The 25,363-nt window shown below is 42.3% G+C and overlaps 5 protein-coding genes across 6 annotated transcripts; all 5 read right to left on the bottom strand.

Moving 5' to 3' along the window:
- Nucleotides 1–502: 502 nt before the first annotated feature.
- Nucleotides 503–5,638, bottom strand: LOC124405906. Its single transcript, XM_046881176.1, has 13 exons — nucleotides 5,341–5,638; nucleotides 5,210–5,297; nucleotides 5,036–5,041; nucleotides 4,782–4,895; nucleotides 4,676–4,719; nucleotides 3,982–4,031; nucleotides 3,782–3,881; nucleotides 3,475–3,531; nucleotides 3,014–3,073; nucleotides 2,133–2,301; nucleotides 1,888–1,915; nucleotides 1,687–1,843; nucleotides 503–1,519 (listed from the first exon to the last, which is right to left on the bottom strand). The coding sequence occupies exons 1-13, from the start codon at nucleotides 5,554–5,556 to the stop codon at nucleotides 986–988; spliced, it is 1,623 nt and encodes a 540-aa protein (XP_046737132.1). The 5' UTR covers nucleotides 5,557–5,638; the 3' UTR covers nucleotides 503–985.
- A 4,694-nt stretch (nucleotides 5,639–10,332) lies between these two features.
- LOC124405164 (cuticle protein 16.5-like) lies at nucleotides 10,333–12,225 on the bottom strand. The gene is made up of 3 exons (XM_046879837.1): nucleotides 12,113–12,225; nucleotides 10,762–11,001; nucleotides 10,333–10,675 (listed from the first exon to the last, which is right to left on the bottom strand). The coding sequence occupies exons 1-3, from the start codon at nucleotides 12,122–12,124 to the stop codon at nucleotides 10,520–10,522; spliced, it is 408 nt and encodes a 135-aa protein (XP_046735793.1). The 5' UTR covers nucleotides 12,125–12,225; the 3' UTR covers nucleotides 10,333–10,519.
- Nucleotides 12,226–15,839: 3,614 nt separating this feature from the next.
- On the bottom strand, nucleotides 15,840–17,581 carry LOC124405160 (tubulin beta chain). The gene is made up of 2 exons (XM_046879830.1): nucleotides 17,525–17,581; nucleotides 15,840–17,366 (listed from the first exon to the last, which is right to left on the bottom strand). Exons 1-2 carry the CDS (start codon nucleotides 17,579–17,581, stop codon nucleotides 16,080–16,082), a joined length of 1,344 nt encoding a protein of 447 aa, XP_046735786.1. The 3' UTR covers nucleotides 15,840–16,079.
- A 983-nt stretch (nucleotides 17,582–18,564) lies between these two features.
- On the bottom strand, nucleotides 18,565–19,736 carry LOC124405168 (cuticle protein 19.8-like). 2 transcript variants are annotated; one of them, XM_046879841.1, is made up of 3 exons: nucleotides 19,582–19,736; nucleotides 19,282–19,428; nucleotides 18,565–19,218 (listed from the first exon to the last, which is right to left on the bottom strand). In XM_046879841.1, the coding sequence occupies exons 1-3, from the start codon at nucleotides 19,597–19,599 to the stop codon at nucleotides 19,129–19,131; spliced, it is 255 nt and encodes an 84-aa protein (XP_046735797.1). In that variant the 5' UTR covers nucleotides 19,600–19,736; the 3' UTR covers nucleotides 18,565–19,128. The 2 variants fall into 2 exon arrangements, with proteins under 2 accessions (XP_046735797.1, XP_046735796.1); XM_046879840.1 differs by having other exon boundaries at nucleotides 19,252–19,428.
- A 3,061-nt stretch (nucleotides 19,737–22,797) lies between these two features.
- LOC124405166 (cuticle protein 38-like) lies at nucleotides 22,798–23,546 on the bottom strand. The gene is made up of 2 exons (XM_046879838.1): nucleotides 23,500–23,546; nucleotides 22,798–23,279 (listed from the first exon to the last, which is right to left on the bottom strand). Exons 1-2 carry the CDS (start codon nucleotides 23,515–23,517, stop codon nucleotides 22,917–22,919), a joined length of 381 nt encoding a protein of 126 aa, XP_046735794.1. The 5' UTR covers nucleotides 23,518–23,546; the 3' UTR covers nucleotides 22,798–22,916.
- Nucleotides 23,547–25,363: the final 1,817 nt, after the last annotated feature.

Genomic DNA, 25,363 nt, shown 5'->3' on the forward strand with positions numbered 1-25,363 from the left:
CAGTCCTCCGGATGTTAGGGCGTGCCTGCCCAGTCCACAAAAATAAGCAAGAGGACAGATACAGCCTCGACTTCGTGCGTAGTTTACTTGCCGTGGAATGCGGCGATACTTGAACAAGTGCGAATGATATTGTTTAGCATCTTGCTACAGGTAAGCAAGTATCCTTGCGTAGGTTGGCGATCGTTGTTACTTCGATTCGCGAAAGCATCCGGCTCACTGAAACGGCTTGGACCGATTCAAGGTCTTCAAGATGCGGATATACGAGGTCGTGGTGGTCAATTGTTCTTCTGACCAATACCTATATCTTCCAGTGTCTCGATTTTTACAGACATTCCAGTAGTTTATGAGCACGCTGGTTTTACACTTTACTCAATTTATTTTCCCTTATTCTTATCCTCAATAGCAATCGGTACAAGAGCAGGATACATGCATACAGGGAGTGAAGACGTGGAGATATATATACAAGTGATATGCATGTACGCGTGTACACATACAACAAAGATTGAGGTACTATCGACATGATACGATTTATTTTTCCATGAGTTGCAAAAAGTTATTATTATAACCATGCGATACAAAACTGGTCAAGTTTAATTATCAATGTAATTGAATACCTAGATTTAGAAATTTCGATACGGTCAGGTTTCCAAACTTATGAATATAATGAATCAACTGTTTATAATTAGGCGTTGCTTAGGTGGGCCTCTTTCACGTATTACATTAAGACTGCCGACCTTGCAGCGTCCAATAATCGACATTGCCATTCGAGGTGCGCCGTGTTAGGTACTTAAAAACAAGTAACTTAACATACTGCAGCCTCGTCACGAATGTCGATAGAACAACAATAGTTGAAATGGTTCAAGCTGCATGTTCAGTGCTAAACACACGCTAGAGCATCTCAATAACACTTATACCGATGCATCCTCGCAGCTCTAGCTCACAGCTCCAGACCATCGTATCGCAGCAGTCGTCGGGGTCAAGATGATTACCAAACGCTGACCGCGGGGTGAGCGTAAGCCGAGTAAGCCAGTGCCGGGGCTGCGGCCAAGGTGTGGACGACCGGAGCTGCGTGGTGGACGACGCTGTGTCCGTAGCTGGAGACGGACTTCTCAGAAATGAGGGCCGAGTGTGGGGCGACGGGAACGGCGGCGGCGTATCTGACTGCGGGGACAGCGGCGGCGTACGAAAGGACAGGTGCTGTTCCATGGACCACCGAGTTTCCGTGGGACTCGATCGTCTTTTCGGAGACGAGGTGAGCCTGGGGCACGGCGTGGACGGCGTGGACGGCGTGGACGGCGGGGACGGCGGGGACGGCGGCTACCAAGGGGGCGGCTGCGGCGTATGCGACGGCAGGTACCGCGGCATGAACCACCGGTGCGGAGCTGTGCACCACCGTGTTTCCATGAGACTCCACCGTCTTCTCGGAGACGAGACTACCGACGACTGCCGGACTGACGACCAGCGCGTGGTGAGCACTCGGCCTGGCGAAGGCGACGGCTACGAAAGCGGACAAGACGACCTGCGAGGAAGGGAGAAGTGAATTAGAGATTAGAGGTACGGAGGGGAGGCTTTAGGTGCAACTTGGAGTATTAAATGTGAGAAATTCACCGAGCAGAGTGAGCTCTAGTTTCTCTGTATAATGTGTGATAAATGAGGATGCGGGAAAAAGAGGGGACGAACACTTACCAGCTTGAACATGTTGATTTGGATTTGTTTGGGCGTTTGGTTTAAGTTTAACCTGAGACTGATCTGCTCCGTAGAGCTCTCGCGACGTTTATATAGGAGCGCGTCGTCGTCCGGGACCGAGACCTTCGACGACGAGTTCGCCAACTCGGGCTGGGTTTACACGCCGTACATTATCGCTTGCCGCCTTCTAACCGCGGGCACCTCTTTCTTCCTAGGTGATATAAGGCACCTAGGAAGCAGTCGCCGATTATCTATGATTCTTGGTATTCGGCGTGCACCTGTGACGTCAAATATTTATTTATACCACAGTCCCTCCGGCTGTCGCTGAAAGCATATAAGAATTAATTAATAGACGGTAACTTGTAACGAATTGATTAATTCGTAGCGTCGAAGATTGTTGATTGAAGCAAAAATTTTATTAAGGCATGTGTAGTAGAATAATTTACAAATAATCGTATCATGAATCTTCTTTAATTCGAAATATTCAATGTCCTTTGGAATTGAATAATTCTGCCCCGTTTCTGCCGCAATGATGCAGCTTATCGAGTTTCTACATATAATTGCATCCGAAGGTATTCCGCGAGTCAATGCACCTGTACTAAATTTAAAATTTACCTGTGATAAAATTTGAAAAATTAAATTCAATGATGCTGTTTCGAGTACGATACAGTTTTTTAATAGCTATCAAGAAATTGCTAGACACTGATTCAAGCGTGACGTTGACCCGCATGTTGTATTGTTCGTTTATAGGTATGTAGAGGCTGCGATCCCTCGCGTTGATAAAATCTCAACAGAGATTATTGTACGTGAGATAGCAGATTGGTTCAGACAATCAGCTGTTTGCTCACGATCGGGCGTAATTCGAGCTCCGCGTTGTAGCGTCAGGATCGTGATTTTTTTTCTTATGTATAACAGTATCCTTTACAATATATTATTGAAATTTTTATCCGCATCGTTGCGCGTTCGACGAAAGTACGAGTTACGTAAAATACAGTCACTGTTACGCCAGCTATATTTCTAAAATTCTCCAACTACCCACAGTGCATTGGGCAATGCGGATGAAAGCTGGTCACATTTCCTCGAACGTTACGATTAAATCGTCGCTTTAACTCGGCCCTACGACCTGTCAGGTTCTTAAGGTTCACGTAGTTAGGAATTTAGATCGGTATACTCACTTCCGTACATGAATACGGATGTGCTTTGTAAATATATAAACAAACCATAAAGTATTAGACTTTAGTCATTCAAAAAATAAGTTCTAAACTTTTATTTATCATTTTCGGTTGGCTAAGATCCAAAGAAATACAATTTAGGAAAACGAGCGCACTTTGTAAGCTTGTAATTTCACACCTCCGTTGAACTGAACCTCAGATATTATCTCACCTTCCTAATTAATTAATGTATGGCATATTTATTATTAGCAAATTCGTGAGCATACGAATACGATACTTGTTGATTACGTTGCCATTCTCATTAAGCGATTTGCAGCTCAGATAAGGCACCTTTTCAAACACGCAGCGTGGAGGGGTGGTGAGGGGGGAGGGGGGGGGGGGTTAATGGTATAATATACGCACTGATACGCAATAATAATTTCCGTACGTTCGTAATTATTTGAATTCTTGCGTCATATGTGGCTCAAGGTGTTTACTAAAATCTAGCGTGCAACACATAAGACTTTCCTAAAATCGCGGAAAACTGGACACAAAAGTTGAAAGGCTTGATTAAAGTATTTCAAAGTTCTACAGGAACACGTAGAGAAGCGATTTTTCAGAAATTCAACCTTTTTACAAGATTTACGCGACGGTATGCTTGAGCACAAGTATTTGTGAACAATGAATTTCTGGACTATCATTTTAAGCGCCCGTTAAATTTGCATACGAGATAAAGTTTCCAACATCCGCATAATGAATCACGAATCACGGTCATTGATTTCATTTTATGCCGGTATATTAATAAAAACAGTAAATCACATTTCAATCGCATGAAATTAATTTCGATTGTCATTCAGCCCCATCAGCATGGGTGGAAGGTGTAAGATAATTGACAAGAAGAAACCCGTCTGCAAAAGTGAAATAGTCGGAATGATTGAACAAACTGGTGCTCTTGGTATGGTGGCAGTAAATCGACACACCAGACTGTCCTTGAAGTGCGATCTAAGGTCCGGGAGCAAGTCAAGGTCTTCGAAGAATGTGTTTCTTTTTGTTTACTGGATACGTTTTTATTTCCTGGTCATCGAATTTTCATAATGTTGTAAAATTCCGGCTAGTGTAAAAATAGTGAGGGCTTAACGTGTACTTCAATTTTTGATCAGTTTTATTAAAGGGATCTCCAACCTCCATTTCTAGCTATATGAAGTATCAGTGTCACATATTTGAAAGAAACTATCAAAAATCAGTTTGATCGGGGCTGACTTTTTTAAAAATTATGTATGCTTTTCATCACAATGTTCAACTCTGGCGATAGCGTCAAATTGTGTGTATAGTGAATGTCACGTACATTTTAGATTTGTAATCTTCCCCTGAAAAAAGATATTTTAGAGTGAAAAGTTTTTTTTCCCTTTTTTGTAAAACATACATCAAACATGCTAAAAATCGATATAAAAATCTGAACAATTTCTACGTGTTCTAAATTTTATTTCAAATAAACAGTCGTATGGCTTTAAGATATTTCGTTTTATTCGTTGCAAATAGAATTAAAAAGGGTTGAGACAATTGTGCAATTTCTAATTTTTTGATAGTTCAATTCTATGCAAAAAATATCACCTAGATCAAATCTTTCAAATATGTGACCCTCTTACTTCATATAGCTTTAACTGAAGGTTGGGGACTGCCTTAATCAAACTGATCGAAAATTGGCGTACACATTAAGCCCTCATTATTTTTACACGAACCGAAATTGTACAACATTATGAACATTCGACAATCGAGAAATAATATAAAGCAGCAAAGTGTACAAGATGGGTAAAAAGTAAAAAAATAAATAAGTATACCATCTGTGAAGTTGGCTCAGCGATCAATCGTGGTATATTCTTAACTGTTGACATATAGCTTATCTATGATCTATGAGCAAAGTGTTTGTCTTTCAAGAATAAGCACCAGCTTTAGAACAGATATTAGAACTCTCAGCATCTTCGACCGACGACAGCCAGACCCAAACGTGACTTTTGTCTCTGGATAGAGAAAGTCCCTCAAAGTACGTTCCAAATCCAGCTGAACAACATTAGAATAACATTGTGCGTCGCAGCTTAGAAAATTTGTCTTAGTCTCTAAGTCGTATGCTGAATAACCTCAGAGAGTAATTTTGCATCTCCGAGTGAGGAGAATAACAAAACAAATCCCCAAGAACGAACCTGGGTCTAAGGAAAGATTCTTATTATACGAAACAGGTGAAATAAGGTAACCCATATACACAAGGATATTGTTCATATTGCTCATTCGTTTTTGCAAAAATGTATTTATTGATCATCAGATGATTTGGCTACATCGCCGATTGGTCTTTCCACTCGTACAAATTACATTCTCACTTTCGTCCAGGTCTTCAATGGATGTAGGCTGCTCCGTACCCGGCGTAGGCCAGGGGGGCGGATTGGACGTAGGCGGGGGCGGCGTAGGCTGCGACCGGAGAGTGAGCGTAGCCGATGGGGGCGGCCTTCACGTAAGCGGCTGGAGCAGCGGCCACGATGGGGTGAGAATAGGCAATGGGGGCTGGGGCGGCGGCGATGATCGGGCTCTTCACGGATACCTTATAGGTGTTGGCGTAGCTGGTGGCGACGGGTACTGAGTGAGGGATGGCGTAGGGGGCGGCCAGAAGGCCTCCAGGAGCGGCAGAAGCGACGGCCACGAGGGCGGCGAGGACGACGAACTTGAACATCTTGGCGAAGAGAGTGGATGTCGGTTTCGACTTGGAGTATTTAGTATCGACGCTGTGGATCGAGTGCCTTCTCGTTCAAATTCACGGAGCTTTTATACCGGCGAGAGAAGGCTTTTCGCCGCCCCTCCTGCGCCTCTTGGTCTTCGCTCGATTGGTGCTGAACGCACCCGAGGTGAACCTTTAAGTCCTGGAACAGCTTTGAACTCGATGTACGTACCTACGCAGCAGAGCCAAGGCTTTTCAGCCCGGTTTCATTGTTCGACCGCGCCACGAATGGCAATAAGGAAGTCAAAGAACGCGAACTTACGAGCGAAAAGGGACGAGAGGGAGAGGCAGGGCTCGTCGACGATGCAATTAGCAGTGTGACTCCCTGCGTCGACGCATCTGACCTTTGTTAAGGGTGTATGAATAGGTATAAAAGTGAGCCTGAAGCATCGGTTGAAATATAGCTATGAACATGGCTTGTGACAATTAATTGACGCATTTTTGATTATCGCCTAATTTCGTTCGGCGAATCAGCCTCAAAGAGAGCGTTTGCCGATGTGCCTGCATCGGTTGAGTGATCTTCGTTCACCTTCGGTAGGTAAATTCCCAAATAAAAGATCACTCTGTTTAGTAGACTGATTTTGGAACTTGCAAAAGCAGCAATTTATCTTCTACACACAGAACGCCAAATTCTGTTGCATCACTGAAATCCGTGGATATCTGGGCATTGAAACGCGTTCACCTATACGAGCCGACGAGGAGCATGGTTGAGTAACTTGGGCTGCGTAATCGGGTTGTTAATTTCTGGTTGAAGCGTTCGGAACAATAACTCGTCCGTAACGGTGTTGACTACTATCTTTGAGCTTATACACTGTACACTGTACGAGGCTGTCAATTGGGGGTCGACGTGGCTCAATCTTGGGAAAGCGCATGTCGTACAATGCAGGATTATGTAGAGTATATGCCTATGTAACGCATGTGTATCGTTAATCAGCTGCCGTGCGTGAGGTGAGACTGCGCTCTCTATTTTCTCCTTGATGTTTCAGCCATCCTTGAATTTTTGTGAAAACTGATTTTTGCTTCTACTTTTTTGTCTATTTTATTTTTTTACGTAAGGACGTCGCTGGCATGCATCGCAACTTGATTCTACATGATGTACAACAACAATTGATGACACGTATAATTCGGTGACGGGATTTGTTTCTTGTACTCTATGTGTTACTGTGCGTTGAGAGTGTCGTTGCGCGTTGTCACTCCGCACGTGCGATGAATTATATGCTCAAAGATTGCGCGATTTCAATGTGAACGATTTCAACGATTATCGGAAGACAGGGAATGTGCTAATGGCACATTTTATGCGATTACCTGACCGGGAGTAAAGAAATTTCTCCTTTATATATTATTATTCACTTCGCGATCATCGAGGTACCTGATCATATTTTGAATAATGAACTTTTTCATATTACCGAATGAAATTAGGAAAAAAATTCGTTTGACAAGTGGTTCCCGGCATCATCATTTTTTTTAGAATGATGACAGTAAATGAAAAATAATTTTTCATTCTGAAAATTCTATCGATTATATTTCGTGGTAAAAACTTACTTTGGTAACAATTGATTACGAATCATAACTGTAGTTTTTCATCATCATCAAAATCTGTGGATTCGATATCACTGATTATAAAGAATAGATTGTAATGAATAAAAATTTTAAAATGCGATTGACGACGGGCTTACCGGAAATGCGACCGATACACTGAGACTGATAAGGTAAAGACTATACTCTGGACGAAGGTCATACCTACTTCGACTATCTCAAAGTGAATGTGAAGCCCTCCACGGTACATGTATACCTACTACATCAACGGCAACACCTGCTTGCATGTAAATCAGCGAACAGTTCTGTTTTTGAATCGTTACAGTGGTTGATGATAATTTATTGAAAGTGGGTAAACACATCAGAGCAAAAAAATACAAAAAAAAACAAATTGATAAATAAGAAACATAAATATAATGACAATCTCCTATCTGGCGAACGATGTATGTAATGTTTTGAAGCCCCAATCGCCTTGAGTAAACGCGTCGTATAATTGACTCGGTGATTCTGTATGTATGTATATATATATTTATATATAAGCACTGTACATACCCGCATTAACTTTACGCAGACCGTGTAGATCAAGAAACGAGATCAAAACTTGGCCACCTTGGCTTTGCCCGCGAGTCAATGTGCCAATTCACGCAGGCACACACGCCCAGTCTGCACTTAAGTCTACCGTAAATACAGAGCGGTAAGCAGACTCGGACCTCGTCTATGGTTGGATAATTAGAATTTCAACACGGCTCATCTGCTTTTCCTTTTTGCGTCCTTTATCGTTAGACCTCAAACCATGAAGCAACGATTTGATGTCTTCGGTTGAATTGATATGAGAATCCAAGTTCTGTAAACTTAGAAAGAAGTTTAATAATTGTTTCTTTTCACTCGTTGATATTCATGCTACGAATTTTTCTGACCGTTACCTTTGTATTATTGTAACGTTTTTTTAGTAACGCGGAACTTTTTGAGGTCAGATAAATACGCAACTCATTTCTGGTACCACGATTTTTATCATCGTATACAAGACTCGAATTTGCACGTTCATACGACAGCTTGACACACTGAATGTCCATTATCGGTATGTATCTCATTTCTCTTACTCCTGTAGCTAATAAAAGTATGTCTCCAAAATACCTATCCGAAGTTACAGATCCAAGCAACTTGTAAATGTGATTTTACGATCATGGCTAGTAGCCAAAATTTCTACTGAAAAATTAGATTAATATTCAAGGAAGGGAATAAGTTAAATATTTTTCGACTAAAAACTTAGGTTTGGGTTAAAAAATTACCAAACAAGGCTATCGAAAAATGATTCCGCTTTTGGTTATTTCTTCATTACTTTTGATCTTAAAAAATCACATGATTTCTCATCTTTGGTGATAATTTGGACTCAAGGTGTTGATGCCGAAGAGTGAATACAGAGGATTTTGTTTTATCTTGGTTGAGGTTTTCTTTGCTCGTTAATCTATTCCACATGTTTTTCGGTGTTCGTGTCAAGTCTTATTATAGTAAGTATAGTAACCGTACAGTAATCAAACTTATATCTCACTCGTGTTTATAATGTTTATTTCAGTACCATGTATCAGAGTTATACAAGATAATGAGTATTATTATACATATAGATGAAAACAATGTAATTCGTCTAAAAATTTACCTAGATAAGACAAGAGACAGTTTCTCGTGCATTAATGTCTGTGAAAGACAAGACAATCCTTATTTTCATCTACATAAAATAGAAGTTAATAAAAATAAGATATTCTTAATATGATGAGAAACACAGAATCTTAGATTCCACAAAATAGTAAAAAATTTTTGCTGCTGCAAATAACGTAAGACTTGGTGGAATCAACTAAATAACGCACGTATTTTGTAGTCAAGTCTAGTCCGAGCAACAAAATACTCCGATCATTTTTCTCAAGATTACGAAAAGTTTCTTCAAGAAAGAATTTTTTTTATTGAATTATGTATTTCTACAAAATTATATCTGAGTCCTAATTCAGCATAAGTAATTAAACTCATTTTTATCGTACAAAAGATGATGATCAACAACAGATTTATCTTGATAAAGATGAAGGATGAAATTTACTCGCACGTTATCTTTAAATGGTAGAAGATCACGTTAATTCACATGAGATTATTGACTTGGATGACATTATCTAGATAATTTCCAACATTGCACATCTATTGTATTATATGTACACGGAGTAGGTAGTATTCACAATAATAAACATATTGTTTCAAATAGACGGATATATGGATCGTGGGCTACAGCTGTCACCGGGTAGGCGTGAAATTGACTGATCATTGTAAAGAAACGTTGTATAAATTTCATAAGTGTGAATGTGCACGTCCGTGTAATAGCGAGATGATGTAAAAAACTGAATGATTCGCGGTAAACAGGATCGAACGCCGTCCAGCTGTCCCTTGATTACTATTATCCGGTTCACCTCTTTCGCGAAAATGTCCTTGAGTGTCGAATCCAGGTGGAGCCAAAGCCTTATAGGTATAACTTTTAATCGTCTATAGATCAGCAGATAAAAACGGAAACAGAACCGATCGCAAGTCGAAGCGTAAGTTTTTCCTTCTTTTTTTCCATTACCGCTGGTCTGGCATCAATGCCATGAATCACAGCCCAGGTGAGTGGCCATTGCATGATATGCATGTATGGCACCGATTCGAACTAATAACCTATCGACTTATCTTCTCAGAGATTGCCGTATTCTCGCTCACCTCCACAATAAACACGAACGGGTTACTCTGAGTGCAGGTCGGAGATAGCCACACCTTTGGTACTTGGCTCTTATATGCATACACATGCTCAACTTTTGCCAACGCGAACTGGCTCTGATCGAAAACGAGATTTACGAGGGCCTGCAACGCATGCAGTCTTTTGACAGCATGCAGTCCAATCGTCCGATCTGTAATGCTAAAGGCTTACCAATTCACTTTCGTAATTATCGCGAGCTTAACAGTGCTCTTAAACCGACAGTCTGACCCTCGTATCTGTCATCAGTTCCGGTAAATCAAGATCACCGATCCGGCGCAGACTCTAAGAAGCCTAACTTAATTTTTAATTGAATTTTTAATATTCCGCAGAAGACATGGATCAATCAGGCCCAAACATCTGATATTTGTTCACTTCCGGTGGGGTACTTAAGATAACTAATGAATCATTGAGAAATCAGAGACAGCCTATTACGTTAAAGAAATTTGCATTTTATTTCACATTACATCGGATGGTCATTAATTTCGTTTACTTTGGATTTCATCGCGGTTGTCGCAGGTGTCATGTCGTTCTGTTAATTACACGTATGTGCAGGACGACTAGCGTATATAACTATATACAATTCATGCATAGGTTGAGCGATCCGTTATTAATGACTTAGTGGACGTATCCGCCGTGGCCGTATCCGTATCCACCGTATCCGTAACCAAGACCGTGTCCGTACCCTGCGGAATATCCGTATCCCAGTCCGTGTCCATAGGCGAGGGCGGGGGCGGCGACGACCTTAGCTAAGGGGGCTGCGCCGTAAGAGACCTGCGGAAAAGGAATGAAAAGTGACGAGTAAGAAATTGAAGTCTCTATATAATCCTCCACTCGAAATTTCACGCCCAATCAATCACCTTGTAGGTATTCGCGTAGCTGGTGGCCACTGGGGCGTGAGCAGCTACGGCAACCGGGACGGAGTGAGCGGCGTAGCTTACGACGGGGGCGGCATGAGCAGCGTAGCTCACTGCTGGAGCGGCGTAGCTCACGGCTGGGGCTGCGACGGCGACGCCGTGACCGAGAGAGCCGTATCCATAGCCTGCGTAGGAGGGGATGATTCCGGCGGAAGCGCAGGCCAGAGTGGCGACGAGGAGTACCTGCGCGGCAAGTTCGGGGGATGAAATTTTTGCAGAATTTTACACTTACAATTAGATCATTTTATTTCTATCTCGATAGGGAAAAATTATTCGATAACATAGGTGTCGTTGAGATAACTGGTTGAATATGCTTGAATGTCCTTAGAATTTATACAAGACGATTTGGTACGAGTAATTATTTAGTGTAATTATAGTTGGCGATACGGAATTTTTTCTTATCATTGCAACATTAGATCTGTTTGTTTTTTTTTTTACTGTACTTTTTTCGGTTAATTGAGAACTTTTAATGTCAATTAGATCTTGAACTAACATGAAATTATTCGAAGATTTGAAAGTAAATGTGGCACTAATAGCACGAGTCATCATGATCACGAAGAATAGTAAGGTGTACTGGATATTCTGTTTTAGGCTACAAAATTTATTTCATTTTGTACTCGTTACTATATTTTTCGCTTATGGTGACGAACGAAAATAGTTAAGGTACATTAATCAGAACAATAGAAATTTCCGTCAGTGTATCTGGGCGATTCAGTCTTTTCCATGTGGATTGGAAATTTGGAGTTTTTTATGGACTGACGCGTGGAATATTTGAAAATCAGTCTAATGTCGATTAAAAATTATAGTAGACTGTAAATGCGAATGAAAAATTATGAGACACTTATTTCCGTCAATGTCGTGCGTATTGCCTCACTTGGTGACTTCAAGTTTGTCGATAACTTTCGCGTAAATGAAAATATATTTATTGTTTTTGAGAGACGCTTCATTGTTAACATGAGATTCAAAATTATTCCCGCTACAGAGAGATAAATTGCGAAATTACATATCTGATTGCAAATCTTGAAAAGGAATCATTGACTATAAGTTTTTTCTTTACATCTTGCAATTCAGACGTGCGATTTGAAATTCCGCACATGGATTTGAGTTGAAATGTATAATTTGCAAAGTTACTCACTGTCCTGAATTCATAACTTCGGACGATTTATGATTATAAAAAAAACCTTCAATTTATTTATATACGAAGTGATAAACTGTTTCCCGGATATCGCGGTGCAGGATCAAAAATGCAAAATCGTTGGATGGACGAGGTGGCAGGTTTAAGCGTGAAACTTACCAGCTTGAACATGTTGTGGTAGTGTGTGTTGACTTGGTCTTGTGCTGCGGCTAGAAGAGTGCTGCTGACTGTGTGGATGTAGGCAAAACGCGCCCTCTTATATAGCTGAATAACTCTTACCCACGGCAGGAGAATGGTCAGGAGAGTTGGCGAAGAATGGAGTTGGGAAAAAATTACCCCCAGAACTAATTCGGAGGGGAATAGGCTTGGCGGGATGAGGCCGGGGCCGCGGGTGAGGGGTGGACGAGAACGGAGGCCAGGGCGTGTAGCCTGAATCACCAACGGTATCGCCTCCTGAAGCCTGTGTACGTCAAGGAAGGTCCTTGAAGGTCGACTCTCCTATTATCGTTTGTAAACGATGGGAACCGCGCGCTAACACTCGGACCGTTCGCCTGGCTTCGCAGGCGCGTGCAGAGGAAGCAAAAAGGGTAAAAAAGAATCAAACAGAGAAGTGAATAAAAATAAGGACAAGTGTAAAAAATCGACAACGACGAAACGCCTTGAAATAATGACCATAACTTTAACGAGATCGCTCGACTACCGGCAATTATTAACGCCCTGCATGATCTTGCGAGCGCACAGATCCGAGCCTCTCTCTCTCTCTCTCTCTTCCGAGCCTCATGTATCCAGACTCTGTTCTCTCCTCTCCGGCTGACTTCTCAACCGTGAAGAGAGGTCTTGGGAGGCTTTGTATCTAGGTCGCTGTCATTCGGAATCTCCCTGCATCGAGTGACATAATACATGTAACACGTTTGGATAACTCCAACTTTTATGTTACGCTTCGATTCGTAAGGACCAGATGGGTCGCAACGTTACTGGTATAACGCCTTAAAGAGGTATATCTTCATGTCCCGAAGGCAGGACTACGGAAAATATCTTCATGACGAAAACCGGCATTTCTTTCGACCTGTTATACTCGACACAATCATACGAGTGATTCGAAAGATAGGGAATTCCGTTTCATCCCGAGAACTTATAAAATTATACATGTTCGAAAAGTTATCATCACTTTTTTCTGAATGGAATGAGACAACAGCCAGGACCAACGACCTGCCGCTTTTCTCGTGGCTACAGAGCAAGACGAAGCTACAAGTCCACCCGAAGTAAAACGATGTGAGATTAGCAATAAAAAAATGACTTCCACCTGTTGTTCGTAGTGCAATAGACTGTGTGAAAATAACCAATGAGTTTTAATGTTAATGATGTTTGAACTGTAACGGTAAGAGAAACGAGTGACTCACTGTGTCTGCAGGCGACGCACGAGATGCAAGCCAAAGCAATACAGGCTCATAGACCACCGCGTGGAATGCGTGTGGTACAAATTTTTACACACATGTCTAATAGAGATAGTGATAATAAATGTGTGATACTTGCATCTCGGCGGTGTAATAAATTTCATGCCAACTCCCCGGTCGGATTACGTGTACACATCGAATCGATACACGACTGCAAGGATTATCTCGAGGATAAGAGACATGCATATAACTGTGACTAAAAAACTGGCAGATCTTTGTTACTATTTCATTAACGTAACACTTCGTAGTGAATTTATTATTCCCACGTCCTTCCAATGCCCGCAATCGAGCCTTCGGAATTGCAGTATAAACTGCCTGGTACGATTCTTATAGGATAGAATCTTTTCATTTCTATGCTAATGCGATTCAGTAATAGAAATTAACCGTTTCACAATCGGACCGAAACTGCTGTATGGCTGATATGTTATGTATAAGTAGATATTCGACAAAGAATGACCCATAAAGTAGATACCTAGTAATAGAAATTAAACTGTGTTGAGCAATGAGTAGTATGAATGGTTACCATTAACGTTCAATGTCAATGGAATAAGAAAATTCTAAGGGCAATGCGATTTCTACTCACGTTCAATGATAGACTGATGGAAAATTCTCATAATCGCGATATTCTAACGGGGTGAGGCAATATAAAAGAGACAGCGGAGCGTCAATGGCAAATGGTGCCACGAGCTCTCAGTAATAACTCAATGGTTTTATTCCCTACATAATTCGCAACAGGAAAAGCTTGCCCTTACCTTCACGCAACTCAACTTTCATTGGCAATGGATACCAACAAAAGTGCAGTCACGTAATGCTCATTAACGCCATGTTCGATTCGGGCGTAAGGGAATATAGCGTTGACGATAATGCTCGATTATACTTTTAATTGTGAATAAAATGTTACTAAATCGTTGAACAATTATCCCATATGTGTGTAAATGTGTAGTGAGTACATGAGCGATACTTCTGAAGGAATTATCTTTATGAGGTATTTATCCGTAACTCATTGTCGACTATGCAGCGACGCGTGAACAGAACTACGGAATAGTTTATTCATCGGGATGCTTGGCTGGATCTATACAATAATCGATATTGATCGGTGAACGTCGAATGCGAAAACAGAAATGAAATGGACCAAGAATTGGGTGAATTGAATTGTGATTGATCACGATGACTAACTATAATTATCTCCTAAGCCATTACTAATAAGTGATGAGAATTATGCGTGGTACACTAATGTAAGCTTATCTGATTCATCCTGTAAGCTGATCCAATACACATGCGAATAAATATACCGCGCACGGGTTGTGCCAACTTCTTGTTATATAGTTATAGGTGGGTAGTTACTTATCAGCGGATTGACCGGTGCAGTTTGTATGTACATGACGTGTATGATAATTATTTCTAAATACGGCATTGAATTGGTTATATAGTGAATGGTAATCAACACTGGTCCTATAGTGATCAAATGTAAATTTAGACGTATTAATACGCATTTCTGTTTTGACCCGCAACGCAAAACGTTTATGACCTTCGCAATTTTTAATGGTCAGATTAGTTAGTGCTATTAGTATAATTATTACGTTATCCAATAATTAGCTTCAATGATTGCGACATACAAAGCTTTCTCCAGAGTTTGAAATGAAATACCTTAAATTAGGTGTATAATTATATACAAAAATCAGTTCGAGATATATTCTTTCAATCGTTTTTTTTTTCGTCGAGAGTGTTAGCAAACATTATATCGTTATCTCGATCATTATGGTAACGAATAGCAGCGATAGATTCTTATCGCATGTGATACGAAAGTGCAGAATACTGCCAGGTCAGTTATACTGTGGCGAGCGATCAGTTGCAGCCTACATTCGCACGCAATATTGCCGACAGCTAAATCCGCTCCGAAACGCCTCTGGGGCAGGCGATTACACGCTTATGCAACTGAAATGTACAATTTCATATAATGAGTATATAACCGCGGTCAATCGGGTGACAACGGGGTTGAAAAACGTGTCAATTACTTGTAATTGCCGGCATATATGGCTATATGGTAGGATTGTTGGAGTCCAAAGTAGAAAGAACAGAAAACGGAAAAAATTAAATGGGATATGAAAACAGGAACAAATTTTTCAAGTTTGCTGAAGACGATAAAGAGTCTTACGTATAGAGATCGATGTTTATTTCTTGACTGATTGAGTGTTTTCAATTTATTCAGCATCGAATGTAGGTATGATATCGTGAATTTTTTATACACCGATATTTAAAAGTTTTAGATCAAGAGTGGAATTGTTGAAATAAAATTTCCGTCGACCCAACCTCCATCTTTTCACACTCGAATCTTTTACATTTCGATTATTGTTTTATGAATTTATTCAATCCTCAAACATGAGATTTTTGACACATGGACAACAATATGAACAGCAACAATGACACTTACAACTTATTCTTATCGAATTTTTACTAATACTAAAATGTCATGATCGAAATCGTAAAATATTTATGGGGAAAGAAAGTACAGATATTGTGTTCATCAGGTGGAGAGAAAGGAACCGCGACAAGTACCAAGGTGTGAGGGTACAGTCGCCAGGGTATGTTTGTCGGTCTATAGTTTTTCTAAATAGTTTTATCAATTTTCCGATCATCCGTTCAGCCGTCGTGTGGATTCTGAAATCCCGTAGTCACTTGTCCTCGCCTTCGCCTTCCTCCTCTTCGTCGAACTCCCCGTCCTCTTCGGCGGTGGCGTCCTGGTACTGCTGGTACTCGGAGACCAAGTCGTTCATGTTGCTCTCGGCCTCTGTGAACTCCATCTCGTCCATGCCCTCGCCGGTGTACCAATGAAGGAAAGCCTTGCGCCTAAACATCGCAGTGAACTGTTCTGAAACGCGTTTGAAAAGCTCCTGTATCGCGGTTGAGTTTCCGATGAACGTGGCGGACATCTTAAGACCGCGAGGCGGGATATCGCAGACCGCGGTTTTCACGTTGCTTGGTATCCACTCGACGAAGTAACTGCTATTCTTGTTCTGAATGTTGAGCATTTGCTCATCGACCTCCTTCATAGACATCCGACCCCTGAAGACCGCGGCCACAGTAAGGTACCTGCCGTGCCGGGGGTCGCAGGCCGCCATCATGTTCTTCGCGTCGAACATCTGCTGGGTGAGTTCAGGGACCGTTAGAGCTCGGTACTGTTGCGAACCGCGGGAAGTGAGGGGTGCGAACCCGGGGATGAAGAAGTGGAGCCGAGGGAAGGGCACCATGTTAACAGCGAGTTTCCTCAGGTCGGCGTTCAACTGTCCGGGGAATCTGAGACAGGTCGTAACGCCGCTTAGCGTGGCGCTGACGAGGTGGTTAAGGTCCCCGTATGTCGGGGTGGTCAGCTTCAAGGTCCTGAAGCAGATGTCGTAGAGGGCCTCGTTATCGATGCAATATGACTCGTCAGTGTTCTCCACCAACTGGTGGACCGACAGGGTACAGTTGTAAGGCTCGACTACGGTGTCGGACACCTTCGGCGAGGGCACCACGCTGAAGGTCATCATTATACGGTCGGGATACTCCTCGCGGATCTTCGATATCAGTAGAGTTCCCATTCCTGCGCCGGTTCCACCGCCCAGTGAATGTGTCAGTTGAAAGCCCTGCAGGCAGTCGCAGCTCTCCGCCTCCTTCCTCACGACATCCAGGACCGAGTCCACCAGCTCCGCACCCTCCGTGTAGTGGCCCTTCGCCCAGTTGTTCCCGGCGCCGCTCTGCCCGAAGACGAAATTGTCGGGCCGAAATATCTGCCCGAACGGACCTGAGCGCACCGCGTCCATGGTCCCCGGCTCAAGGTCCACCAGGATGGCCCTCGGCACGTATTTCCCACCAGTCGCCTCGTTGTAGTAGACATTAATCCGCTCAAGCTGCAGATCCGAGTCACCGTGGTACGTGCCGGTCGGATCGATGCCGTGCTCGTCGGAAATCACCTCCCAGAACTAGTCGAAGAGAAAATTTCGATGAATTGATAATGAATTTTGTTACGCTGGGGGGATTTGCGAATTCTGTATTTTGTGGCATGATGTCGGTGCTGGATTTAACACGCTGACAATCAGGGCTTTTCAGACGTGTGATGGGGACGGATGTCGAGTCTTACCTTGGCTCCAATTTGGTTGCCGCATTGCCCAGCTTGAAGATGTACGATTTCACGCATGATTGATTCACTATCGCGTACTAGAACGCGTCTACTGGTATATAATAAAACTAATTAACTACCCCCGCAGTTCGCGGATCCTTTTAGACTCCAGTTTCCTGATGCCAATTTATTCGGTGGAAAACAAAGCAGTCGAACTACCTAAACAGACCTTCAAATGTTCCTCTCCCAGGCAACCCGTGCGCAACTACCCAGTTTTACTCGCATGGCAGGGATGATTGGGTGAGTTGTTCACAAGGTTCGTTATCGTTGCCTATACTATTAATTTAATCGAAACGAGAAGAACGCGCTAAAACACAGACCAGTGTGAGAAAGTGCAAAAATTCACGTCAACTGTCGGAGTGGGAGAAAATTAGACCGTTCGAAAAGTCACGTCTACGATGTCATTGCACAATTTGAACGCTGTCACTTCTTTTGCGTGTCCCATTATAGCCGCTATATGTATTCCACTTATTTGGGAGAGTGTGTAGCATTTTTATTGCAAGGTCGCCGATGCCTTGATACGTGTATTCACGAATTCGAATAATTATTGTTATTACTTTATTGCGGAAACTCCGAGCTGCTAGTAATTTAAATTTAATAAAGCACTGCAATGTACCAACTACGCATGAACGTGCAGAGAACGATGCAGGAACTGGACCATTGCGCAAAGACAAACTGTAAATTTGGAGCAAGTAATTTCTCACGCATGACTGCCGGACAAACGGCTTCTTTTCTGTTATTTTTATCAGATTTGCATTCAAGATTATCCCAGGGCGCTGTGTTTGTATAACGCCTCCGGCCTCATATGGAACTGTGTGTAATATGAAACCCGGTGATTGTGTCGCATAACCGCGAGTTGACTAGTGATCTGCGATTTCTCAGTGACTGATAATATATACGTGACACAATATTGTGTGAATTTATACAATGCGGTAACGAGTCACGAAAGTTTTTACAAAAGTGTGGGATAAGGATTTATGGTGTTTAAATAAATAATTTGATCTCATAGATGTTATTTATTGAAAATAATATCTCCCAAAAATTGAGTTGCGAAGACATGAACTATATATGTATTTATAAAGTATGCATAATGTAATGATCACAGGATTTCCGCTGATGGATAAAGAGACCAAGTGCTCGATGAGGACATCTCTGCTCCGGCTGTTGTACCTGCCGTCTGTGGTAGCAGAATAAATACTTAGAGGTGTGGCACCGGTTTACCGACACTGTATATCCCTGTACACGGATAAAGTTGTACACTTTTTCCAGGATAAGAAAGTCCAAGTCGTTGAAATCCGGTCGGTATTTTATCAACACTAACGCCGTTTAGAAGTGGGATAATACGAAGTGCTTGGGTGTAAGGTGTTCCGGAAATTCCGTGGATTCACTCCATCCTCCTCTGTTCTTCAGAATTTATAATGAAATTTATAATCAAACGAATAAATTGGGTGGTTGAGCTGCCTTATTTTCGATCATTTATCAGCATCTCCGCGCAGTGAATGGTAACTCTGCACAACTCTTGCTTTTCTTCTTATTTGGGAGCTGAGTTCGGAGTTTGGAGAAGCTTAACGACGTCCGGCGATCAGGGGAGCGGAGTAGGCGCCAAAGGCTGGGTAAGCCGAGTAGGCGAAGGGGTGTGCGGCTACGGCTGGGGCGGCTATGTAAGGTGAGGCTGCGACCGGGGCGGCTACGTAAGGTGAGGCTGCGACCGGGGCGGCTACGTAAGGTGCGGCAATGGCGTGGTTGACGGCATGAGCGTTGTAGCTGCTCGCGTAAGTGCCGACAGTCAGAGCCGAAAGTGGTGCTGGTACCGCCACAGGAACGTTACCGCCGGAGCAAACGGCCACGAGGGCGGCGACGAGGATCTGCGAAATACAAATTTGATGATGAAAATAGGAACGGATTGTTAGAACGAGTGACTGCGATCTCTTTCACTACGATCGTGGTAATAATGGACGAGAACAAAGCTGGTATAACACTTCCTTTGCCACTTCTTTCAAAACAGTGTAATGACTTACGAGGCACTTGGTCATCATTTTGAGAGTTGGTTTGGTTTGTTGGATCCGCTGCGAAGACTGCGATGTACTCGACTTACGGACCCTGGCTTTTATACTCGGTTTTTAAACGGTGGCAGGGGATCCCTCACCACTGCTGCAGTGGGTACAACCGATGTCGAAGAAATGGATTCGCACCTCTCTTGCATACCAGATGACCTTTGGTCAGATGTCTATAGGTATTACGGGCAAGCCACACCCGGTAGCAGCTAGTGGGTTCCCTCTTTTCCCCGTTAATTCCACGCACATTGTTCCCCTCCAGGATATTTGGTATCGGTTTGGTAACGGATATTGCAGGGAGCCGGACTCTCGAATGCGCGTGGCGCGTGAGGTGAACACGGAATCGCTTCTGTTCTAGAGTCTCTCTAATCTATGAGGTTGACTTCCAGTCGGAGCGCCCAAACGCCCGACTTCCATTAACTTAACACGGTTTTTTATATCGCAGGATCTAGAACGCTGTTCAATAGATCAGCGCTATAATCCTTCAGCCGGTTTATCAACTGTAGGTATCATCGGCTGCTCGTCATCAGCGATGCGGATTGCCAAATTAAAGGGTGGATTTTCTTGAATTTCGACATCGAATTAACCTCGACGTGAATTTTTTTCCGAAATAAATTAGAATCAATTTCTCAGATCGAGTTTCTGAGGCTCCTAGTGAGAAAAGTTTTGGGTAGTGCGAGGGTAGAAATTGCGCAGAAAACATTTTTCAATTTTCGGATAAACACTGTGGAGTGTCCCAGTACGGTTTCGAACGCGATACGCTTCCCGCTTGCAAATCTGTTCGACAATTACGTACGACATGGGTATCAGGCTCAAAGTAGGCACTGGCGATATCTAGGCAAGGCACGTTTCGGTACGTGGCGAAACGGCGGACGGTGAACGGTAGGGAAGACGTTCAGGAAAACGGGAGTTTCACTTTTAAATGACGCGCAATGATGCAGGCGGAGTCGCGTTGGGTAACCGAGTGCCCTGGATCCGATTAAAAGTTGCAGCAATGCTTTGAGGCTAGGTCGGAAATCCTGTAGCTTATGCGATTACCTCAAGAAGCCCCGAGTTGAGGGATGTTGGCTGAGTGGTGCAACTGGCACAAACAAATGGAAGGAATTTGAGAAAATATCACGAAGGAAAGACGTTGGGTACTGGTAAACTGTGTTACGTTTGCTGGTTTTTAAAACTCTGGAAAGTTCGTTTCCCGATCACGTTTTAACTTCAGATACTTCACTGATCACGTGGAAAAAGTCCTTGCGCTTTGCGGAGTTTCAAAGCTTTATCCTTATTGTGCAACACTGACCTTGTCAACAGCGTGCCTGGGAAGAATGAAAGAACGCTACTGAACTGTTAGAGAGCATTCAGCAGACGGTGTAAAAGAAGCCAGAGAAATGCATTCCATTCGATGAGGGAAACTCTTGGTTGAATAGAACCCTCTCAAGCCGTAAGCTTTGCTTGCTTGCCTTTCAAAGTCACGGTTGAATCTTATTTTTCCATGTCCTATTATATCAAGTGGTGAAACGCAATTTGTAGACAGCGTCGCTTCTATGGAATAATATGCAGCCATATGCTCATTGTGAAGGCACGAGTGCAGTAGAAAAACAAAAAGGGAAAAAGAGGAGCGTGAATTTATCGACGCGTCATTACTGAATTGTATTAAATTGAGATCCGCATCTTTTTTGTCGGCTGAATAACTTGTTCAAGACTGTAAGAATGTATGAACGTGGATTCTGATTGGTCCTTATAACTTGTAGCATTTTATAGCCAGCGATGAATAACTTTCAATTATTTTAATCCTCTTGCGATCACGATTCTACTTCTGCCGCTCAGCTGCACCAATTTTTTTTTCTCAACCTCTCACAACAGGATGCGGTTCAAGGCTCTCGCGATGCAACGCCGAACCTGCTTGGACCTTGATGATCGCCTTTACGTCGAACGTTTGTCTGGCTTCCGGCATATACCGCACCCACCTTGCCTTGTCTCCTTAACCTATCAAGTACACAAGATTCCCTGAACAAAAGGAAAAAAAAATGATTCCACTCCTTTGTTTGATATAGGAAGCAGACAATGCGTGGTATTTTTATACCAATATACGAGTCCAACCCCCGAGTTCATCTACGTCCGTTAACCGTAAGCTGGCTATTTACGTCCGAGTTCAACACTCTATGTAGGTATTGTCTTTCTCTCGACAAAGTTGATTAGAAAAGTGAAAACAAAAAGGGTTTTTTAGATTTTTGCGAAATCGATGGATAATTAGTTTTACCTAAAATTTAGCGTTATTTATCTGTGGGTGAAAATATGGCAAGGACGGAGCTGATTTTTTGGGAGGAAATAAATTTGGAAACCTCGCTGGTTTTATCTGTGACGTAACGATGCTTTTGGTTCAATACCGCTGGTAATCATAACAGGGTGATTAACCCCTTCGCATCTGTCGACGCTCACGTGGATGTAGTCTGGCTGTCCAACATTTCTCTTTTTCACCAACGCCAAAGTGATAAGTTACGATAGCAGGATTCTTTCAATTTCTAAGCTTAAAACTGCTTCCGCTAAATGGAATTCGTTCGGTATAAACTCTAATTATTTTAGAAAATAAAATCGGGAAATACAGACGTGCTTTTAAATTCCTTCCTTCTTTGTACGCGTAACATACGCATAAAGCAGGTATTGCTTTATTCAGCGGAAAAATTTCCGTTTCATCGTCTCTTACAAGCTTGTCCTTGATGTAGAAGACATCTTGCTATTTACAGCAATCACATGAAATCTGGCGTCATTGAAGCCGCGGTGAAATTGGGCACTTGGGAAAACTGGGACAGTGTATTTTCTCCTAAGTACGTAGCTAGCTAGATATAACTCTCTTACGCCGGGTAATAAGTCCAGAGACGAATGACTTACAACTGTCTTATTTATCACAGTTATTGCCTGCACAGTTGGATGGTTTACAAGTGTCCCATTGGAGCTATAGTCCATAACATGAGTGGCGTGTATAACTATTAAAAGAAATAAACTGTTCGAAATGGTAATTTACGTGATCCGTACATGAAATTTCGAGTCTTTGATTCATCGAACTCTTCCCACAATTCTAAGACTCTGTTACGTTCGGAATTATAGAAACTATAAACAACAGCGTAAGTGAGATCGGGAAAAGGTTTACTATCCGGTGTTTAAGAGGATTGGTCATTTACTCACTGAACAAGTAAGAATTCTTTTTTCAATTAACATTTTATTTACGCCAAAGAAGATAATAAAAATCGTTCAGTGCAGAGTTCTTGGCAAGCGGTCGTTGATCCGAAGCTTTTGTGATCCACGGATCTTCACCCTAGGATCGCGGCGCTCTGAGCTGCGTAGGCGTGAGCCAGTGGGGCGGCCAGACTTCCGGCGTAGGCCGAGGGGATAACGCCCGGTGCAGCGACGAGTGGAGCCGACGGAAGGGCCGCGTACGGAAGTGCGGGGGCTGCGACGTAGGGGGCGGCGACGACCGGAGCTGCTGCGACGTAGGGTGCGGCCAGGTTCCTGGTGCTTATGTCGACCCTCGAGGCGTACGGCGGGATGTTGTAAGGCACTGCCCTTGCGTACCCGATTGCAGGTGATGCCGCAACCAGCGGAGCCGAAATAGCCGGAGTTATCACACCGGCGATACCGCTGCCGAGGACGGCCAGGAGAACGAAGCTGGTCATCTACGGAAATTTGAAAGTATTAGAAGAAGATTGAGTTTTGACGGGGTAATGTGTACCGACAGTGCGAATACTTTCTGTGGAGCTTTCAATGGAATATTCGAAGACGGATGTATTATGAGAATGATGTGAAATTGTTCTGCCGCTTATCAATAATCCTCTTTTCTCTTGGTGCACTTTTGGTACTGTGCTGTAATGAGTAATGATAATTGAGCCAACCCACCATTACGAAGGAGTTCATGTTGCTTGATTGGTTACACTGAAACTCACTGAGCTCTGTGATCTTTGATGGAGTTACGGTACCTTTTATATGCGACGTTACCACCTCCATGATTCTATTAGACTTATTGGACTTTCTTCGAAAACGTGAGAAGCTTCCAGACGATGCAAACGTTGCGTAAAGTCCGGTGGAAGGGAGTCCGTCTGCCATCACACATGAATCGGTGGTCGAAAATTCGTCATCGAGTTGCTATTGGAATTGACGAGCATATTTACAGTCAAAGTATCTTTGCACATGGAACGGTTAGCGCATGCTAAAGAAAAACGGTTTGATGGTCGATTAACCTGACAAATGAATTAATCTAGTTCCCAATTCTGCAACCAGATTCCCGACCACGTATAGTAGAAAGTGTGAAATATGATTATTGACCACAATGTACTAATTGTTGTAAGATTGTTTGGAAAAATTATTTATTCAATTTATTACTGCAAACTTTGTATGATCTTATCAGATAATTGTCGGAATGAGCTGCAGTTTGACATGCAAGTTGTGAATTACCAATACATGTGATGAAAAGTTCAATGAGGTTAGGTAAAGAGTGCATGAGTTTAGAAAGTAGATTGCACCCTCTGTCGAATATGGCGACACGATAGTTCAACGCTAACTATTTATTTTTTTAAACAAGATCTGATTAGGCGTTGACCGCTTTTGTTATTCAAATTCCTACGTCAGGTCCGTGACATGTAGGCCGAGACACGTAAGTCATACGAAATTTCGTTCCTAGTTTCCTTTTTCTTGACGAAGGTGGGTTGATATCGAGTTTTAATTGGTTTCCTTCTTCAAATTGTTTTATTGCTGCATTTTGACATTCCTCTCCGACGTCTTTGCACCGAAAAAATGACTGTTACTACCTTTCCGTCAAAACTACGGATTGGGGTAGTTTTTTGTTGAAATTATTATAGTTTTCCGTTAAAGTTATTGCAGAAATACTCTGAGCTGCTAGATCAACAGTCCAGTTTACGACGGAGAAAAGTTGTAGTTAGAAAAGTTGTACTAACGTCAAGAAAAACAGGCCAGTCTTCAAAGTAGTACTTATTAAGTGCAACATTAATTTTTCTTCCCATTCAACGATCGTCCGAATTAAATTGTTCCAAGAAAAAGACACACGACCCAAACGTATAGTATTTAAACAATGAAAAAATAAGGAATTATTTTAATACTTTACACTTTTTTCAAGGAAAAGAAATTATACAACCTTAAAAAATGTCAAGATATGTACGGATAAATATACTTATGGTTACTCGGCGATGAATTGGCTCATGGAATTTGATCCGCTGCAATTGAAGTTATAAAACAAAGTTAATTGCGATGTAAGGTTTGCGGCGCTTTTAAAAATCTCATTTCGATAATCATCGTCGTCAATTTTTGACAGATCGCATCGTAGAGAACAGTATTATATTTACTGTTATCTTTTATCTATTAGACATATGTATATTTTATTTCTCACAATTAAATGAAAGTAACTCGCTTTTTTCGTCGTTTACACATCCCTTCTTCATCTCTTTTCAGCCAATATCGACCAACAAATCACGACTTTGCAATCACGCTTCGTTATTGTGAACAAATAGAAATACGTCTGTGCATCTCACCACATAAAGATAGATTCATGAAAAATGAATCTATAGCTAGTTCTCTTTGATTCCTAAGTTTACCACTAGATAGATCCTCCAGCATGAAAATCAGATCGCAAAATGAGGCTTTCACTTCTTTACCACCAAGTCTTTGGCATTTCGCCCTTCTCGTGGATCGCGCGTATGAGTTCCAGTCACTAAAAAGCGTATACATAATCAATTGGTTGCGTACGCCG

Source organism: Diprion similis, chromosome 4 (assembly GCF_021155765.1).
Source record: "Diprion similis isolate iyDipSimi1 chromosome 4, iyDipSimi1.1, whole genome shotgun sequence".
Taxonomy (NCBI): domain Eukaryota; kingdom Metazoa; phylum Arthropoda; class Insecta; order Hymenoptera; family Diprionidae; genus Diprion; species Diprion similis.

Bases quoted from the DNA above. Each gene is read 5' to 3' on its own strand.
- LOC124405906 (XM_046881176.1), bottom strand. From the start codon at position 5,556: ATGTTCAAGTTCGTCGTCCTCGCCGCCCTCGTGGCCGTCGCTTCTGCC. The intron at 4,032-4,675 runs GTATACTTATTT...TACTTCATATAG, and splicing joins CTGAGCCAACTTCACAGATG to CTAGAAATGGAGGTTGGAGA. The intron at 3,882-3,981 runs GTACACGTTAAG...GTAAACAAAAAG, and splicing joins AAAACTGATCAAAAATTGAA to AAACACATTCTTCGAAGACC.
- LOC124405164 (XM_046879837.1), bottom strand. The intron at 10,676-10,761 runs GTGATTGATTGG...CCTTTTCCGCAG, and splicing joins GCTACGCGAATACCTACAAG to GTCTCTTACGGCGCAGCCCC.
- LOC124405160 (XM_046879830.1), bottom strand. From the start codon at position 17,581: ATGCGTGAAATCGTACATCTTCAAGCTGGGCAATGCGGCAACCAAATT. The intron at 17,367-17,524 runs GTAAGACTCGAC...CTCTTCGACTAG, and splicing joins GCAACCAAATTGGAGCCAAG to TTCTGGGAGGTGATTTCCGA.
- LOC124405168 (XM_046879840.1), bottom strand. The intron at 19,219-19,251 runs GCCGCCCCGGTC...CCTTACATAGCC, and splicing joins TCGCAGCCTCACCTTACGTA to GCCCCAGCCGTAGCCGCACA.